Raw genomic sequence first — 21227 nt, 5'->3', positions numbered from 1 at the left:
ACTGTCCAAAATCAAAGCAACAATCCAATAAATAACTGAAAGACCACCTACATCAATCATCATTCCCAAAAACATTAGATATGAATCTAAGTCATACAATATCATATTTCAAAGTATCCTATTGTTACTTGTACTAGGTGCCTTGCACCTCCTCTCATAAACCTTCCTAATAGGTCTATTTCTATCAAAATCTGAGTCATACAATATCATATTTCAAAGACCTATAAGTACAAGGGGTGTAATTAAAAAAAGAGTTGTATATTAGTTACACAGAGCAATGGTCAATTGATTAACAACACACCTATAAATACCACAACCTCCCTTTGCACCCCTCATCATCAACACATCCAAACAGAGCCTAAAACAAATACCTTAAACTACCACCTATTCTTTATTTGTTGTCTTTAAGATATAAATTGGGAACTAAATAATCAAATGATATAAAGAAAGTTTTTAAAAAATTTCAAAACAATAAAAGGGACCTGTTTTATCTGTCTTGTGAGCCATGACTAGTTGACATGGGTCAGCTTGTTCAGGACTCGTGTTTCTATTTTTTATTTGTTTTTTTATATTTTATTTTTTAGGATTGGATGGATCAGTTCCTGGGTTTTCTAGTCCTAGCAGCCATTCTGCTCTAGTTCTGACAATTGAGTATGATAATGATTCAGTGTTTGGAGTATCATTTATATCAATTGAGTACTCTATGGAGATGTCTTCAGCTGTATACAAGAATTGGGTTTTCACTGCCCAAGCATTACCAACTGATCTCATCAAGAGGTAACCAATCTTATTAAATTAGAAATATGAACTTGTTCAATTATGGGATTATATATAAGAAAACAAAATTATACCATGCCCTTTTAATGATGACACAATTAAAATTAATTTATCAAGAGAGCGGTGTGTTATCTATAACATTTTGTTTATTTTTTCCTTTGCTTGATTTAGAGGATTGGCAGTTGACGATCACACTTCCCCACATGGCCTTCGCCTTGTGATAAAGGACTATCCTTATGTTGTTGATGGATTAGAAATATGGGATGCTATTAAGACATGGGTCCAAGAGTATGTCAACTTGTATTACTCTAATGATAAGGCAGTTGAAAAAGATACTAAACTACAAGCATGGTGGAAGGAAGTTATGGAGAAGGGTAATAGTGACTTAAAAGATAACAAATGGCCTAAAATGAAGACATGTCAAGAGCTTATTGACTCTTTCATTATAATTATATACAGTACCCTTATGGAGGCTATATCCTAAACCGTCCAACTCAAAGCAAAAGATTGCTCCTAGAACAAAAAACCAAAGAGTATGATGAGATGGTCAAGAAACCTCAAGAGGCTTTTTTGAGAACAATTACACCAAAGTACTAGACAGTTATTGATCTTACAGTGATGGAGATGTTGTCAAGACATTCCTCTGATGAGATCTACCTTGGACAGAGGGACACTCCAAATTGGACCTCTGATCAGAATGCAAAAGATTTCTTTGAAACATTTACAAAAACTCTTGTAGAGATTGAGAAAAAAATCTTAGAAAGGAACAACAACCAAGAGCTTAAAAGAAAAGAAACTAAGCAACACTAATTCTGGTATTGGTCCAATAACAAGCTTGCTGATATCAACTAGGCATTAATCCTTAACTAATAATTTAAGCTTCTAGCTGAGTTGGTTTGGTCCTTTGATGGTTTTCGTGTATATTGACCGATTGCCCTAAGATGTTAAACATGGTTAGTATAGATACATTTCCATTTGATATGAACCTACCTACTTCAAATTAAAGGGATTACCATCTAATCTTCTCACTGCCTATTAAACCTTAACTTGTAAATTAAAACAGAGAAATATGATAATAATAACTACTACACATGCTGCTTTCTTCATACCTAACTAACCGTGTGACCTAAGAGTAAGTAGTACCCAAACGAAAACATAAGTTTAATGTAAATTTATATATATATATATATATATATATATATATATATATATATATATATATATATCAATTTCTATTAAAGAGACACAGAACAAAACCATGCTATACAGCCACAGAACTAAGATTTCAATGGATCCTCTAAAAAACCAATAACAACACTTGTTAAGGGAACTAACAAATAGCAGAATTTTTATTTAAAAAATACAGAGAGCAAGTACAAAATAGAACCATGCTATACTACCATATGTTTAGTGAAATGTTAGAGAAGAAAAGAATAATTTTACCCGCAACGTTCCTTTTGTGGATGAAAGAAATAGCAAGTACAACTCCTAAAGCTGCAGCAACAGAGCTTCATGAACAACAACACAAATAATAATCACTAAGAACAAAGGGGTCATTGCCAATAGGCTCACTCACCTTTGATATAGCACAAATCAAAGGGCCTGAGCCTAGTCTCAGGGTATTTGAAGCCTGAAACAGTCAAAGTATAGCTTTTCTAAATAGATCACATGTAGGTTGCGACCAACTAAGGGAAGTTAAAAGCTCAGTTTAAGGGAAGTTATAACTAAGGGAAGTTAACATAATGGCAAACACAAGCAAAACTTACCTTGTGATTGCGAGTACAAAGAAGAGCAAAGAGTGCTTTGGTGCCAATGGAATGGCTACAAGGAAAGCAATGAACATTGTTCAAAGACAATGGCAGTGACGACATGAATTTTTCCGAAGCAAGAAAACTTACCAGGACACGATGGTGAGCGTCACAACAAACACGACCAGAGCGCGACGACGACTTGAGGGTGGCTTTGCGAGACTTAGCGTGGGGAGTCAGGGACAATGGCAATGACGAGGGTGGGTTTGCAAGACTGAGCGCGAGCAAAGAAAAGGGTTTTGGGTTTATAGTTTAAGTAAAAATGCAACATCAAATTTTAAAAAAAACCGATGTTAACATAGCCTCGTTAACATCAGTTTTGACAAAACCGATGTTACCTAGGTCATGTTAACATCGATTTTGACAAAATCGATGTTAACGAGGCTATGTTATCATCGGGTTTTTCAAAAAATCGATGTTAACGAGATTATGTTAACATCGGTTTTGTCAAAACCGATGTTAATAAACTCGTTTTATTTACAAGTATACCATCGCGTTTGTGTTAACATCGATTTTGTCCAAAACTGATGTTAACCTAGCGATGTTAAATATATAATTTCTAGTAGTGTTTGTCATAAATTAAATCATTTTAAACATATAAATTATAACTTAAATTTATGATAAATATTTTATATTGTGATATAAGGTTTTTTTTAACTGTTGACAATTTTTAAAAAAAATATTAAAATCAAATTTAGAAATAAGTATGAAAAGGATTGATTAAAAATGATAAAAAGTTAAGAAAAGTTGCTAATAATATTGCCATTCATGAAAAATTCTTTAAAATCGCTCATAAAAAACATTCATGTAAAATAAATATTCTAATTTAGATAGAGAGAGGTATATCTAATTCAAGTTCCGTAAAAAAACAAAGATATCTTTTTTTGGGTGAATGAAAAAAAGGTATCTAAATCAAGTCAAAATACAAAGTTTAAATTGCTCAGAATTTAGATAAGATCACTAAATACATAAATATCCTTGACTAATTTATTTTCATGTTTCTCTTCTTACTTTTTTGTATAACGAACGGAAGGAAATAGAAAATTATAACGGAACAACCTGCAGGAAGGACAACCCCCTGAGCATCATCAACAAGGATGAGACGCAACAAGGGAGGGGGAGAAAGAACCCTAGTCATAACAAAGGAACCATTATGACGAAGATTAGCTAAGAAGTTAGCACTATGATTAGCCTTTCTATAGACATGAGAAAGGGAAGGCTTCCAGTCCTTGAGCATCAAAAGACTATGAATCTCATTAACCAAAGGGTGAAACAAAGCGGATTAGGTCGTGCCTCTTTGAATAATTTGCACACCCACCATGGAGTCCATCTCAAAAATAACATGATAGAGATTCATCTCCCTAGCCACCTTGATTCCCATCTTCAATGACCATAACTAATCCCAAACTGCATTACATAAACCTAGGTTCAGGTGAAACATGGTTAAAGGAGAACTTGTAGAGTTACCAATGATAGCCCCATAAGCAGCCACATTAGAACTGGAATGATAAGATTCGTCAGTGTTAGCTTTAAAAATTCCTTCTACCAGAGGGCGCCAAGCCAAAATAATGGTACCCTAATGGTGCTCATAGATTAAAAAATGCAATATAACATACAATAAGTAGAAAAAAAGATTTTAAAGGAGAAGTTTTAAATAATATGGATTGAAACGCGCAAACGTTATTCTTAGAAAGAAAATGTCTCCACGGTAGGAGAATCTAATTGCACTTCTCTTCCAAGATACGACAACCCTTAATTCCGATCATGTGCAACAAAAGGATCACCAACCTTCTACACCAATGTTTTTTTTCTCAAAAATTTTTTTTTTTTTTATAAGAACACGAAAAGAAGAAATTTAGAAAAAAATATAAAATTATTTTTCTACTTGTGTCTATTGACTAAAAAAAAGAGATAAGTATATAAGCATAAACCCCCTTATATCACACCTAGTGAATGTTAGAAACCAACGTGAAAAAAACAAAAGAAACGAACAAACGTAACAAACCAAGTTGATCCCTTAAAAACAAAATCCTAAAAGATAATAATTCTAGTTTTATGTAACATATTTTAAAACAAATATTTTATAAAAATAAAAATAAAATTAATATAAATAATATATTTTATAAATTTTAAATTATAAAATAAATATTTACTAACAAAACAATGGCACCCTAATGGTGCTCATGGTTGAGATTAATATTAGACCGCTGGAGAGTGCCCTTATCAAGAAAAGAAATGTGAGCTTGAATCTTATGCAAAAGATTAAGAGGAAGACCGGTAAGCTTAAAGAAGACCAAGTTATTGCGATCACTCCAAAGATAGTAGACTGTCATGCCAAAGAAAGTTGCCGAAGAGAAGCAACTTAAGAGCCATCCATAGATTATTCAAGTTCAGCGTAACCCAACTAGAAAAACCTATGCTGAAAAACTGAGCCCATTGATCCTGATGAATAATAGTGGTTCAAAAAGATTGAGCTTCATCACAGTCACGCAACACATGCATGGTGGTCTCCGAAGCATCATTGCAACGAGGACACACATCCGAATCCGTCATATGGCAATGATTCCTCTCCTGGTTGCAGGGATGGAGCCAGAGTTAAATCGTTTTGGGGGCCATGTAGCTAACAAATTAGAAAAAAATTTCAATAAACAATTATCAATACAAAAAATTAAAATAATTAAATTTAATGGAAAAGCATAAATAAGAATAAATACTGTCTCCAATGGACCTAACATACATATCAACTAGTAAAAGAAATAGTGATTTTCCTTAAAATTAAGGGTTAAAGGAAAAATTACAACAACAAAATTAGAAAAACACTATGACAATATTTTATCCTTTTAAATATAATTCAATCAAGAAAAAACATGTTTGAGAAGTTTTTTTTAATTAAAAATAATTACGAAGATCAGTGACTTTTGTTAACAAGACTTATAACAAAAAAAAAAAAACCAATTTTTTAACTTTGAATTTTATTATATGTTTGAGGATATATTTAAGGATACGTAATAACTTAGTGAATTATAAATTCAACTAATAGTATATTTAGAACAATTACATGTTTCTTAAAAAAAACTATTACATTTATGATTTAACATGATAAAAAAAAGGATATAAACTTTTCTTTCAATTTTCAATACTTATATAAATTATAAAATGATGGTTTTACATATGCGCTTGACCATTTTGAATTTTAGCTGCATTACATCCAACTTTTAGAATTAAGTAAAAATAAATAAAATAAAGTATTTAATTTAAACATGATAAAATAATATTGACAGTAATTATTTGAAATAATAAAAAATTATATTTTCATCAGTTTGACACAAGAACAATTCTGCTTCTAGCTTAAATGTATTCTGGATTGTATTTCAAAGCACACACCAACAATGCTCTACTTATTGATTACACTTATTTATTGTATAATTAATATAATTTACAAAAAGTCAGGGCGGCCAAGGTCCCCCACAAGCTAATGTGCCTCCGAGCCCTTTGTTTTTTTCTTACGTTCATTAATTTCTTACACGCATCTTATCTATATTAAATTTGATTTCTACTTCTATACATATAAGAATTAATATCTGAAGTACTTACATTTAAATTTGAATTTAATTTGTTTATTATGAAATTTTTTATTTACGATCCGCATGTGATATGATTATAATTAATGTGAAATTGACATTCATATACAATACATATACAGTTCTATACAAACACGACTCATAGAGTCATATTATTCATATATAAGTCATGGAGATGGAGTACACATAATTTCACCAAATTAAAGGCAACTGGAAAGAATTTGTCGAGTACAAACATTAATCCTGACTGCATATACACGTGTGGTGGTGTTGAATCTTTCTTTTCTCATGCGGCTTAGGAAATCTTTCTCTCAAATTTATGGTCAACATCTGCTAATGGCTCTATTCCTCCAATCTCTCGTACCGTAGTGAAAGCAAGGTGTTTGAGATCAAGCAAATCTGATAGTTCTAATTATTGAATTTACATAATAACTATTAATAACTAACAACATATATTTAACTTGATAGTACATAAGAATATAACAATATATTAAAAGGGATTTAACTTAGTTGAGTAAAATATATAAATATTTATAGACTCTTTGATACTTGCTTTTATTCTTATGTATTAAAAAAATAGTTACACGACTAACTAGTATAATATTACACCACCACTAACCCATATAACACATTATACATGCCCAATAATGATTTTCTCGTGTTGGCTTGCATAGCCAAGAATCGCTCCTCCGTAAAATTCTTTACATATATAAGACAATTGTTAATTTGAATACCTACAACAAATATTGGTTTCTGAAAAACTTCTATCTCCGGCATTCATATAAATCAAAGCAACAAAATTTGCTGGTATGCTTAAGATTTAAGGACAGATAGCATATATCATATATAGTTACTAGTTTGGACATTTATAGAGGATGTGTTAGGATATGGGACGTGGTTATGCCTTTTTTCTATGGAAAGATATGGTAGAAATGTATGATAGAAATGATGGGAGTAAGAACAGAATGAGTTTTCAGAAAATTGATGCCTTAACTTGAATTGTGCTTATTAGCTTCTTGACTTATCTTACATGGCTTGTTACAACTTATGCCTTTATATAGGTTATATAGGTGATTTCCATACACTTCTATACTACTTAGTCCTAGAGTCATCTAAACTAATCTATCATCTACCATCCATTTCTATAATGTTCTAAGTGCTTCTATGACTTTAGATAATAAGATATTTTTTTTACATCCATCAAGAAGTTTCTACACACTACAACACCTCCATAGGTGTAGAACTCTCTAGATAATGGACCACCAATTATACATCTACACTTTTCTAGATTAATCTTCAACACTCCCCCTTAATCTAGAAAAGTCTTGAACTCCAAGCATGTCTCTGAATTCGATGAACTTCTCTGTTGCAATTGGCTTGGTGAAGATGTCTGCTAATTGTTCTTCAGTCTTGCAGAACTCCATTTTGATTTCTCCACATTCCACAAGCTCTCTGATGAAGTGGTATCTAATCTCAATGTGCTTTGTATGGCTGTGGAATACTGGATTCTTAGTCATTGCAATAGCTGACATATTATCACAATGAAAAACTGTTGGAGTCTTGGAGTCTTGTTGTACGTCTTGCAGAATTTTTCTGAGCCATGTCGCTTCACACGCAGCGCTTGTTGCAGCCATGTATTCTGCTTCTGCTAATGATAGAGCAACTATCGTTTGCTTCTTTGACACCCATGATATTGCTTTGTTGCCTAGAAGAAACACATATCCACTTGTGCTTTTTCTATCATCTGTGCTTCCTGCCCAGTCGCTATCTGTATAACCTGTCAAGTTAAAGTCTCTATCTGCCTCATACAAAATGCCAAAATCCTTTGTGCCTTTGACATATCTTAGGATTCTCTTGGCTGCTGCAAAGTGTGCTTTGCTTGGGTTACTCACGAATCTAGACACGATGCTAACTGCATGTACGATGTCTGGCCTTGAGTTGGTTAAGTAGATTAGCGAACCGACTAGGCTTCTATAAACTGTTGCATCAACTTTGTTTTGCCCATCATCTTTTGAAAGCTTCTCGTTCATCGCCATAGGCGTGGCAAGTGGTTTGCAATCTTGCATGTTGAACTTCTTTAGTAAGTCATCCGCATATTTTTCTTGCGAGATAAATATTTGTCCAGGTCTTTGCTTGACTTGCATGCCGAGAAAATATCTCACGAGTCCAAGATCGATCATTTCATACTCTTGCATCATAGCCTTTTTGAATTCTTCCATCATCTGTGAGTTGTTGCCGGTGTAGATTAAATCATCTACGTATAGGCACAAAATCAAGAAATGATTACCTTGCTTCTTCATATATAGTGACGGCTCACTTGGACTTTTGAGGAATCTATGCTTGACGATATATTTGTCTATTTTGTTGTTCCATGCTCGGGGAGCTTGTTTGAGACCATAAAGCGCCTTTTTCAAGCGATATACTTTGTCTTCTTCTCGTTGAACTTTGTATCCTTGTGGTTTCTCCACGTAGACTTCTTCTTCAATCTCTCCATTCAAGAAAGCTGATTTTACATCTAGCTGGTAGACTTGTAGCTTCAATTGTGCAGCTAAGGCTAGTACAGTTCTGATTGTTTCCATGCGCACAACGGGAGCAAATGTCTCATTGAAATCAACTCCTGGCAGTTGTGAATAGCCTTTAGTGACAAGTCGTGCTTTGTGTTTCAGGATTGTTCCATCCTCATTATATTTAATTTTGTAAACCCATTTCAGGCCAATGATATCCTTGTCTTCTGGTTTTTGCATGAGCTCCCATGTATGATTTTTCTATCATTTTGATTTCCTCGTCCATGGATTTTCTCCAAACTTTTTATTTCGATGTTTCCTCAAACTTTTGATGTTCACAGGAAAAAAATCCAACATTTGCATACTTTGGATTCAATTTGTGTGGCCTTCCTGATCTTCGAAGTTGTTGTTGTGGGACTTCTTCTACTTCTTCTTGCTGGTGTTGTTGGTCATGTTGTGTTGGTGATGGTGGCAGTGTGCACGGGCTTGGATTGGTTACTTCTTGCATCTCATTGACTTCAGTACTCCATTGCCAGCTTGATCCTTCGTCAAAGATGACATCTCTTGAAATGATTATCTGCTTTGAATTTGGTTTGAATAATCAGTAACCTTTAGATTCGTCACTATAGTCGACAAAGATGCACTTTTCTCCTTTTTTATCGAGCTTGTCTCGGTTCTCCTTTGGAATGTGCGAATAAGCAACACATCCAAAAACTTTAAAATGAGCAACTGTTGGTTTTCTGTTGAACCATGCTTCATATGGCGTCATATTTAAGACTACTTTAGTTGGAGAACGGTTGAGGATGTATACTGTTGTGCTAACAGCTTCCGCCCATAGATTCTTTGGTAGGTTCTTGTGTTGTAGCATCGATCGAGCCATTTCCACAATGATTCTGTTTTTCCTTTCAATGACACCATTCTATTGTGGAGTGTGACGAACAGTCAACTCCTTCTTGATGCCATGATCATTGCAAAAATTGATGAATATGAGCCCATTGAATTCTCCCCCGCGATCTGTTCTCAAGATTTTGAAGGAATGCCCACTTTGCTTTTCCACTAGGGCCTTGAACTCCTTGAAGCAAGAGAATGCATTGGATTTTTGTTGGATGAAGGACACCCACATCATTCGAGTGTAGTCATCAACGAAGAGGAGAAAATATCTTCTTCCACCAAAGCTAGGGGCACTTGATGGTCCCTAGATATCAGCATGCACCAATTGAAGTAGAGCTTTAGCTCTCCAAGATGTTTTTGGAAATGGTAACCTGTGCATCTTGCCATAAATGCAGCCTTCACAAACTTTAAGGTTAGATGAAATAAAAGGAAGTCCAAGCACCATATTTTTTTGTTTTAATAATTTGAGGCCATTAAAGTTTAGATGACCAAACCTCAAGTGCCACAGTATAGACTCATCCATATTCTCACATTTCAATGCATTGTTTTGCCCAAATGGCATAAATAGAGGAAATACTTTATTAGGAGCCATTTTGATAGAAATAATTTGACCATTTCTTTTATCAATGATATTACATTTATCATCATCAAAGATGACTTTATAATTTTTATGAATAAGTTGACCAACACTTAGAAGATTTTGAGTAAGACCTAGCACATAAAAAACATCATGGATATATTTTTGGCTACCATTTTGAGTTTTAACACTAATGGTGCCTTTTCCTTCAACTGTTTGAACATTTTCATCACCAAGTGTAACTTTGGATTTTATTCACATCTAGTTGCACAAAGCAACTTTTGTTTTTTGTCATGTGATTTGAACAACCACTATCAACATACCATACATCCCTTGATTCTTGAGAAGATAAAGCGGAGTACAAAGTATGATCAAGGGATTCTTTATTTTCTAGAAAATTTGCTTCTTCTTTTTGTCGGTAAAAACAATCTTTTTCGTAGTGTAGGTGCCTTTTGCACTTTTTGCATTTGTACCGACAATCATTTGTATCATGATTATTTTTCTTGCATAATTTGCAATAAGAGCTTGAAACATTATTACTCCATTGCTTTCCACTTCTTTTACCACGATTAGTAAATGCTCCTCCTCTCTTTTGAGGAAATTTACCGTGGTTATTTTTCTTATCTCCATCATTTTTAGAGATATTAATTTTAGATTGGAATGCTTGCTCTAGTGAATGCTCAAATCTTTTCATTCTAGCTTCATGAGCTTCTAAAGAGCCCATTAATTCTACTAGAGTGAGTTTAGATAAATCTTTTGATTCTTCTATGGCAGCCACAATATGATCATATTTTACGGGAAGACTTCTTAATATTTTTATTATTATTTTCTTGTCTTCAATAGTGTCCCCATAACTTCTAATTTGATTGAAGATATTAGAGACACGAGAGAAGAAAGATTGTATAGATTCATCTTCTTGCATTATTAATGTATCAAAATCCTTCCACAAAGATTGAAGTTTAATAGAAATTACCTTGTCTGTGCCTTTAAATTCATTTTTCAGAGTCTCTCACGCCTCCTTTGCATTTTTTGCTTGCATGATTCTTGGAAAGATCTCTCTACTAACTCCTTGTTGGATGAATAGCAGAGCCTTAGCATCATGTTGCTTGTTTTGTTTGTACTCCTTTTGCTTTGTTGCTGTCCATGTAGCCTATTCTTCTTGGCTTTCTGGGACAGGATAGCCATTCTCTATAACATCCCACAAGTCTTGTGAGATGAATAGAGTTTGCATTTGGATGCTCCAATAATCATATGCTTCCCCATTAAATATGGGAACTGAGGTTTGGTTATAGTTGAAGGTTGGTGGGCTAGGTGATGTAGCAAAGGCCATAGGATCAACACTGCTCTGATGCCACTGTTAGGATATGGGACATGATTATACCTTTTTTCTATGGAAGGATATGGTAGAAATGTATGATAGAAATGACGAGAGTAGAAAGAAGATGAGTTTTCAGAAAATTGACACCTTAACTTGAATTGTGCTTATTAGCTTCTTGACTTACCTTACATGGCTTGCTACAACTTATGCCTTTATATAGGTTACATAGATGATTTTTACATACTTCTATACTACTTAGTCCTAGAGTCTTCTAGACTCATTTATCATCTACCATCCATCTCTATAATGTTCTAGGTGCTTCTATGACTTTAGATAATAAGATATTTTTCTACACTCATCAAGAAGTTTCTACACACTACAACATCTCCATAGGTGTAGAACTCTCTAGATAATGGACCACCAATTATACATCTACAATTTTCTAGATTAATCTTCAACAGGATGAACATGAAATTAGCACGGTTCAATTAGACTAAAGAACTCAACAAAATCTCTAAAAACTTTGATTTAATTGAACCAAGCTAACATTAAATGATTATATTTCACCGATCTATGATAATAATAAAAAAATTAAAATGGATCTCATGCCGGATATATTTAAAATGATCATATAGTTAAATATATATTAATATTACCACACACAACATCCTAGCTAGTTACTTCTGTGACATGCTTGGATACACTCGCGGCTTCTTAATCCAACAGGCCGATCACGATTTCTGCAACGATTTTCAAATATCTGCTTTCATAGAAAACATAGAATGATATATAGAGACCATGAAATGGCTACAAATTAGAAACATAAAATAAAAATATACGACTAAGGAAAAGAAAGAGGCGAAAACTGTTGAGATGGTTGGGAGCATAGAGTTAAGGCGTAAGAATATTTACCTCATATAGGGGAGAAGGGCTAAGTTGCTGGAGTGAGCAGCTTATAAAATCACATTTTTTTAATAATTGGATCAGATTGCTAAACAAATAGGGTTTGCCTCCGGTTCGAAACTTTGTGATTCTTCTGTTGTACCTAATGTAGTTGGAAAGACAGCCAAATGGTCCCATAAGTTTTTATATTACAATTTTTAATTTCTAAAAATAAATAATTGTCATCACCTTCAATGTCATTATCGCATCATCAATTGATTAATTACTAGCTTGTGTTACATGGTTCTTTTCACTTTATGTTCATATTCACTTAAATCACTTCTTTTGCACGACACAGGTGGGTTTTGTACGTGTGGTTCTATCATTCTATGGTAGAAAACATTAGAAAGTTCTGCCAAACACAAGAAAATCAATCAAACAATTCATATTAAGGTGCGAGTACACAGTACAATGGGTGACATTATTTACATTGTATTTCCTTTACATTATTCTTGTTACATTTATTTTAAAGTAATAAAATAAGTTTAACATGTTTGGATGTATTTTCATTTTCCTTTTTCTAAACAAATAAGTGTTAAAGAAAAAATTAACAAAATAGGATGTACAAAAATCATTTCTAGATATAACAGAAGAAGCCACCTTTTATTTAGAGGCACGTTGAATTTTTTTAATGACACACGTGTATCAGGTGAGAGAACAAGAAGAATGAGTATTGTTTATATAATTAAAACTAATGGTTAAGATTATATTTATTACTCAAATGTAAATGTACCATGAAAAATATATTACCTAAAATGTATGTGCGTCTTTTTATTTGATTCCTTAAATAGTATAAATATTAAAAGAGAGGATCTGCGGCTTTAGATTAGAGCACAAATTAAAAGGGTTTCTTGGAGAGGACGACATGATACATGCACAGCCTCAATTCTCAATTGGCCGTCGAAAGGCATAAAAGTTCATTCAACAGTCTTTAGTTAGTGCATTCAATCAAGGCAGGTTCCTGATATGTGGCCCACTGAATAAGTTGTTCAATCAATTTTCTTTGGCATGATTAAAATGACAATTGGATTTGGGCCCCTTTATTTTTTTCTTAATAATAATAATAAGTAATATAATATAGGGTAAACTATATATTTTTTTAGAAATTTTCGATATTTATAATTTTGATCTCTAAATTTTTTTATAACTAATCAACATTTTACATTTTTTTCCGTCAAATATTTTAGTTTTTTTAAAACATTAAGTGATGATGTAATATTTATTTTAATATTATTTTATTTTATTATATTTTCTACTGATTTTTATTATTACAAAATAAATCATAATAATAAAACACAACACTCCTCTCACCATCTTTGATGAGTACGACCAAAACTTTTGTAGGACTAATCAAAATCTTTAAACTTTCTCTCTCTCATATTTTGACTTTTTTGTTTTAAATATTAAATAATAATGTGATATTTATTATAATATTATTTTATTTTATTAAATTTTATGATGATTTTTAACTCTTTTCCACCACCTTCTTTGGTGAGCTAGTACCAGAATTTCACTCTCCTACTTTCACCTCCTTCTCACGCATTTCTAAGTCCATATCCCCCAAAACCCCCTGTTACCTAAAACGTTCTGATCGCCTACCCCATCAGGGAGCATGTGGCGGCAGTGCAGTGGCACGCGACGTTTAGAGTGGTGCATCGAGGAGGACACGTGTCTTTTCGCAAACACTGTTCGTGCAAGTGTTGTCTAAAGCGAGGGCGCAGTTGCAATCGGCGATTGACTCTACAATGCAGCCGACAGAACGTTGAGCGGAGGCACAATGCATGTAGCATTCAACGAGGAAGCTCTATGGTGTGCTACGGCGATCGTCACGAGCGTTTGTGGCATTGCAGGAGAAGGGGATGCTAGTAACACAAAAACTTGTTCTGAAAAGAACATCAACGAGTGTTTGATGTCGACACCGACATTGCCTTCGTGGCCGCAAGACGCAGGTTCAAGACGGTGGTTGCGATGTTGTTGGTTCAGGCATATTGTAGGTCTAAAACCACATCTCATAGCATAAGTTAATATAAACCAGATCGGGAATTGCTTTTCTGTTTTTTTTCTTGCTTTTTGCACATCAATCTCTCAAGGATGCTTTGTTATATATTGGGAACTATGCAATATTTGAATAGTATATATCTTTGATTTTGGTTAATTTGTTGTGCTGGTTCGAATAAGATGATGTGAATTAGTTAACGACTTTTTTTTTTTGGTTCTTGTATTTTCCAGTGGCTATCAACCACTACAAATTATTAATTCTTTAGAAAATAATTCATTCATGTGATTTCAAACGATTTATAACCCAAAATATAATAATATAAAATAATTATAAAATAAATTTCACACTATTATTTAATGATCAGAATAGACCACAAGAACTAAAAGTTAGGGTAGAACAAAGTTAAAAGAAAATGGTTTGATCATAAAAAAGTTTAAAAATCATCATAAATGTCAAAAACTTTAGGAAAAAAAAAACATAATTTATTCTACAATTAAGTATAATTAGAGGAAAGATCACTATTAGAAAATACACTTTCAACATCGGTTATTTAGAATATTCTACATTGGTTCTAAAACCGATGTTGAAAGTGCCGATGTTGAATGTATGGATGTTAACATCGGTTTTGTAAAACCGATGTTAACATATATATGACAACATCGGTTCTCTGAATACCCAATGTTAAACACAATGAACAACAACAAAAAAAATGTACGCATGATGAACATTGACATCGGTTTTGCAGTACAACCGATGTTAACATATATATGACAACATCGGTTCTCTGAATACCCGATGTTAAACACAATGAACAACAACAAAAAAAATATACGCATGATGAACGTTGACATCGGTTTTGCAGTACAACCGATGTTAATATGTTATATTAACATCGGTTTTCCAGAAAAACCGATGTTAATGAAATATATTCATATCGGTTTCCTACGATAACCGATGTTAATATATCCCGTTAACATCGGTTTTTGTAGAAAACCGATGTCAACGTTGATGATGCATACACTTATTTGGTGTAATTCTTTGTGTATAACATCGATTATGTGTAGACAACCGATGTTAATATTCAAATGTTCACATCGGTTATTAATAAATAACCGATGTTAATATACAAGCGTTGACATCGGTTATCTACAGATGACCGATGTTAAAATACAAACGTTGACATCGGTTATATACAAATAACCGATGTTAATATGCAAACCTTAACATCAATTTTCTATTACAACCGATGTTAAGGTTTATGTCGACATCGGTTTTTGTAAATAACCGATGTTGTTTATCATATTAACATCGGTTTTTGTTAATAACCGATGTTGTTTTCAAGTATTTTTTTTATATATACTTTATGTTTTTACAATAAACCCAAAATTGTACCTGTCAAATGCAATTTCAAGGCCAATTCACAGCAAATAAACATTTTATTCTGCTTTCAAGCAGTTTTAATGATAATAAACATCAAATAATTGATTTATCATAAAGAACAATCATCAAATGAATTCAATGTTCATATTACATAGAAAATGTAAAAAATGTTAAACTAAAGTAAACTAAGGAAAAAACCAATGTCACTAAATCCTAGGCTTGATCTCTAACTCGGAGATAAAACTGTGCCCACTGGATCCGCAATGCCTTTAATCTCTTTGGCTCCAATGGTCTAGGATCTTTAAAATACTGCATGATGAAATAAATGATAATAAGTTAATAATGTAATACAAGTTATAAATAAATCGATTTTGTTTGAAATAAACTTACTGCTTCCCAATTATTTCTAAAAGTTCCTAAAATGATGGTGGACATTCAGTGCATCACATAGTAGCCGCATTCTGTACTTCCTTTTTGTCTATTACACTAAATACATAATGAAATTTGGATATTAATTAAACAACTAGTGTACAGACACATAAAGAAATATATATAAGTCGAAGTTTTATGTAAATGACGTACCTTGACGACAATCCACCTAGCTGAAACCTTTGATTTAGGCTGTGGAGCATCATCAAGACCTTTTAACGCACTGTTCCAGATGAGTAACAATTAGCAACTGGTGTTGTACGATGAGGTATTACAATGCAAATGTATTGAAAAGAACACTAACTTATTAATAATCCCCTTAAGGTAGTTGTCTGGCCTGTTATGCAATGAACAAAATCAGACAACTAGGTGTTCCTTGGGCAGGATGACCACCATCTTCCAGTGTCCGCTGCAGTGGAACCTAAAATGGGTTAGTACATTAGTAAACATTAATTAAATTTAGTTATTTTGTGACTTACCCATTTAGGTAGGCTCCAAGATAGACATCGCGTTGTGAACTCTGCATCCAACTCTTTATGTAACTTTCAGACTCAAACTGCGATTGCCCAGACCTCTGAATGGACTGTGGCTCGAGGAATCCATAGATATCAAAATTCCCCACTCGCATACATGTTTCAGTGAGATGTCTGTTTATGTTAAGTCAAAGTTAAATATTTATGAATTGAAAGCAATAACTTAGGTAATTAAAAGTAATATAAAATGACTTACAAAATCCACAACTGTAACATTGATATGCTGAGACATTGACCACCGTGTGTGATTTCGGAGAGGTCTTCATGCTTTATGTAGAGGGAGAAATATGGATTAAAGACCCCGAACACGGTGGCATCCCATCTAACCTGATAAGGCCTTAAGAAAAGCTCTGGGATTGTCAATGTCATCAGATAAAGCGGATCATCGACCTCCGGATCGGGCTTTGGAGGTGGTTTTGCCGGAGACACAACTACCTGTTCATGAAACAAAGTTAAATAACCTAATTTGAGGCACGCTTAATGAATTAATTTAAAAATAAGAAACATATAGTAAAGACAATAAGTACATGCTGTGATAAAGACTTGACCAGATGTGTCGGCCAAGCAAGGAAGGTGTGAAGTGCCTGCCCCACTAAGGAAACCTCATCAGTGGGTACAGAAACTGGAGCATCTGCATCTGTAACCTCCTCCACACTCACCTTTACTTGGCCAGGCAACAAATGGGTGTTATGAACAACAGTGGATCCCTCATAAACTTTCCCCATGGCAACCAGGCGGGTAGGATCTGCTTCTATGTACAAGCCGCACCTGTCAGAGTCACCGGTCTCAAGATCGTTTCTTGAGGGATCAACATAACTCCCCTTTGTGCTCACTCGAGGATCGGAGGGACCAACCAGAGGCTCAGGAGGCACTGCAAGTCCTTAAGATTGCATTTGCGATTGAAGTTGGGACTGCATGTGGCTGAAGGATGCCATGACCTGCCTCGTCACTTTCTCTGTGATGGACTCCTCTAGCTGGTCCCTGATTTGCTGGGTCAGCTGCTGCATTTCGTCAAGAGGTAGGGAGGAAGCGCTACGGGACGTCCGTGGAGCCGATCCAAAGTATTTCTTGATGGTGACACCAGCTCCAGCAGCACGGACACGCCCAGGGTGCTCTGGACGTCCAATAGCAGCAGCGAGAACATCCTGACGTCCACGGGGGACGAAGGATCCCTGTGTGGCCTTCTCCTCAAAGGAATCCTGCACAGCAAACACACAGTGGTACATGGCATTCACAAAATATTGAAATATAATTGTAATGGTTAGTTGAAAATGACTTACAATCTTCTCAACGATTTCCTTTGCAGCCTCAGCCGTCATCTCCCCTATTTTCTTCGTGCAGGCCATCTTCCACTTCACGTGGCGTCTGACCGGGGATGGAGGGTCGATGACGCCATCAACGCTTCCTGACTGTATAGCTTCCTCCAGCTTCTTCTTCGTCTTCTCAGCCAGGAGCTTCTGCTCCAAATAATCATAACCCCCACGAGACAAAACGTGGGGGGCAGTATTTTGCTTTTGGATGGCCTGTGCCTTCTTGTGCACATCCTGGAAAAATTAAACAATAATGTTTGAAATTGGTAGAATGAAGTATAAAAACATCATGTTATTTGAAAAACAACTTAAATGGCAAGGAACATACCTCCCAAGAAGGGTCTCTACAAGTCTGGCAAAACTGGGCCCACTTTTCCTTGCTGATGTCATATTTCTCACAGACAGTGTCCTCAACACCGTCTTGATCGGTTGCAAGGGCCCATTTCCTCGTGAGGTCTGATTTAAACTGCCTCCATCTCTCCCCCACGATCTGCAGTAACTTCCTTTTCGTCCTACTGTCGGAAGACTCTAGGATATCAAATTCCGCCTGACAACATGAAATAAAGTTTATTTGTTACAATAATATGTTTTTTGGCTATTAATTAAACAAAATCAAATAAGCAAAGAAAAATACTTGAATATCCTCCCAAATCAGGTCCTTCTGAGCAGTAGGGACCTCCTTCCAGTTCTCGTAGGTGACATCCACCTTATCACGCGCCACAATCCCCAAATATGTTCTTAATTTCTTCCTGTGGGGACCGTCGGCCTTCCCGGTAGCAGGATCAACATGCACCACTGGTCTCTCAGCACCAGGTGGTCTAGTGGACAGCGATCGTAGACGTGACGCTTTGCGTGTCCGCTTCACGGCAGACGGCGAAGTCGATGCGTCTGAAGTAGGAGGAGGAGGAGAAGGAGGAGAAGGAGGAGGAGGAGGAGGAGTGGAGGCAGGTGGAGAACCCATTATCTTTTATACAATAACATACAAAATAGGATTAATGAAAAGAGGATCAGTCATAAGTTTTTATGTGGAAGGCAAAAGTATAATATTATTAATAAAACATACAAGACACCCAAGGTGCCACCTTCCAAAAACAAAAAACCCAACAAAAGGGGTGCCCTGAAAGTGATTTAGTTGTGCTTTTTAATTGTGATTTGGGGCAACCATGTTATAAAAAGTGTATTACATGTAATGAACAGCCAATGTATGCTTGATGGAATGTAAATACTATATCTTAAGAAATACACATGTACATGGCATCCTTAGGACTTCATCTAGCTGATGTTTGTTGCCAGTTTCATCATCCACCACCCTTACCTTCTCTGCCTTCTCACGTTTATTGTTGTTAAACCCATATTTATGCGTTCTTCCCTTCATGTCTTGTTTTATCACAACTTTAGCCGAATTTCCTATCTTCATCACAGTTGAATCTCCTATCTTATTCTCCAATGACACACTTTGATGTCCTGTATCTCTTCTTCATATGTTCTAGTGCTTCAACTTCAGAATGCATAGGGCAATCTGAACTTTCCAGTCATCACCAAAGGCTTCTGCATCAGCATTGACACTCTCTACCCTCTTTGGTTTATGCTTCTTTGTTGCATTCTGTGCTTCCTCCTTATAATTCTCAGATTTATTGGAGGTCTCACTAGAAGAATCAGCACCAATCCGTGCCTGTTCCTCCTTTACCAGCTCAATATCTTTCGTTTCACCTTTGCTTTTGTAAACTACACTGTAATTTACAAAACAAAAGTTGAAAGGAAAGATATTGACCTGGTAGACGAGGAAGAAGCACAGATTGGTGCTGATCCTTCTAGTGCAACCTCTAATAAATCTGAGATTTATAAGGAGGAAGCACGAAATGTAGCACATAAGCCAAAACCAAAGAGGGTGGAGAGTGTCAATGCTGATGCAGAAGCCTTTGGTAATCACTGGAAAATTCAGATTGCCTTATGCATTCTGAAGCTGAAGAACTAGAACATACGAAGAAAAGAGATACTGAACATTAAAGTGTGTCATTGGAGAATAAGACAGGAGATTCAACTGTGTTGAAGATAGGAGATTCGGCTAAAGTTGTGATAAAACAAGACATGAAGGGAAGAAAGCATAAATATGGGTTTAACAACAATAAACGAGAGAAGACAGAGAAGAAAAGGGTGGTGGATGATGAAACTGGCAACAAACATGAGCTGTATGAAGTCCTAAGGATACCATCTAAAAGAAAATACTGATGCCTCAATCAGAGAAAAAAGTAGTTGTGACTTACTTGCTTTGGTGACCTCTGTCTCTGCAGAAAATTACATTAGACGATGTTAATCAATTCTCCTTCATCATGATCATTTCGATTAGCATGAACGTCGTCAGCTTCTTCTTCTCCGACAACGTTAGGAGTGATTTGAGCGGTCAAAGGACTAACATAGGTGTCCATGTATGAATCATCATCTTCTACATTAACACCAATTGTTTTGCCCTGCAGAACCACGCACCACCTTTCATCACAAGGGTCTTGCACTTAAAATACCTGTCTAGCTTGTTCTACCATGATGAAAAGGTCATTGTGGTAACCAAGTTTCTTTAGGTCTACCAACGTAAATCCTATATCATCGGTGCATACACCGGTGTTGCTGTCAACCCATTTACATTTGAAAACACATACCGTAAATTTCACATAGTTAAGCTCCCAAATTTCATCAATGAACCCAAAGTAAGGGATGGATGCTACACAGGGATTGGCGTCATTGACAGTTGCAAAGTGTTGAGATTCAGCCCTTAGGGTGACCCCGCTTTTCTGCATTGTACCTTTGTCATCTTCTGCTTTTGTGTAAAATGAATACCTGTTTATGTCATATCCTTGCCAGGTTATAACATTTCTTTTAGGCCCATCTGCTAGCTTTCTTAATGTTTCTGAAGCATTCTCATCTGCAAAGATTGTATCTTTAAACCAATCACAGAAAGTCTTGTTATGCTTTTTCAACACCCAATTCTTTGACATTTTCGGATTATTCTGTTTGACTAAAGCTTCATGCTTAACTATGTATGGCAAAACTTCATTACTGTTGTTCAAGACATACAAGTGAGCTTGTAACAAATCTTCTACACTTGGAGTGATCACATGCAATCCTCTTGAACCCTTACCACCCACTCTGTCATCACGCCGAGACTCAGGAAGCACAACAGGTT

The 21227-nt window shown here is 35.1% G+C and overlaps 1 protein-coding gene and 1 long non-coding RNA gene across 2 annotated transcripts; one reads left to right on the top strand and one right to left on the bottom strand.

Moving 5' to 3' along the window:
• The first annotated feature begins 518 nt into the window (after positions 1–518).
• Positions 519–1261, top strand: LOC102668395 (seed linoleate 9S-lipoxygenase-like). The gene is made up of 3 exons (XM_006605097.1): positions 519–522; positions 585–777; positions 949–1261. Exons 1-3 carry the CDS (start codon positions 519–521, stop codon positions 1259–1261), a joined length of 510 nt encoding a protein of 169 aa, XP_006605160.1.
• A 4925-nt stretch (positions 1262–6186) lies between these two features.
• On the bottom strand, positions 6187–12493 carry LOC106797247 (uncharacterized). Its single transcript, XR_001386463.3, has 3 exons — positions 12369–12493; positions 12113–12216; positions 6187–6574 (listed from the first exon to the last, which is right to left on the bottom strand). It is a non-coding gene; the product is annotated as an uncharacterized lncRNA (long non-coding RNA).
• Positions 12494–21227: the final 8734 nt, after the last annotated feature.

The sequence above is a fragment of the Glycine max genome, chromosome 19 (genome assembly GCF_000004515.6).
Source record: "Glycine max cultivar Williams 82 chromosome 19, Glycine_max_v4.0, whole genome shotgun sequence".
Taxonomy (NCBI): domain Eukaryota; kingdom Viridiplantae; phylum Streptophyta; class Magnoliopsida; order Fabales; family Fabaceae; genus Glycine; species Glycine max.
Note: the sequence above shows the minus strand (reverse complement) of the source record. Positions and strands in the feature narration are given on the sequence as shown.

Excerpts from the sequence above, each read along its gene's own strand:
- LOC102668395 (XM_006605097.1), top strand. Across the intron at positions 778-948 it reads CCAACTGATCTCATCAAGAG|AGGATTGGCAGTTGACGATC; the intron begins GTAACCAATCTT and ends TGCTTGATTTAG.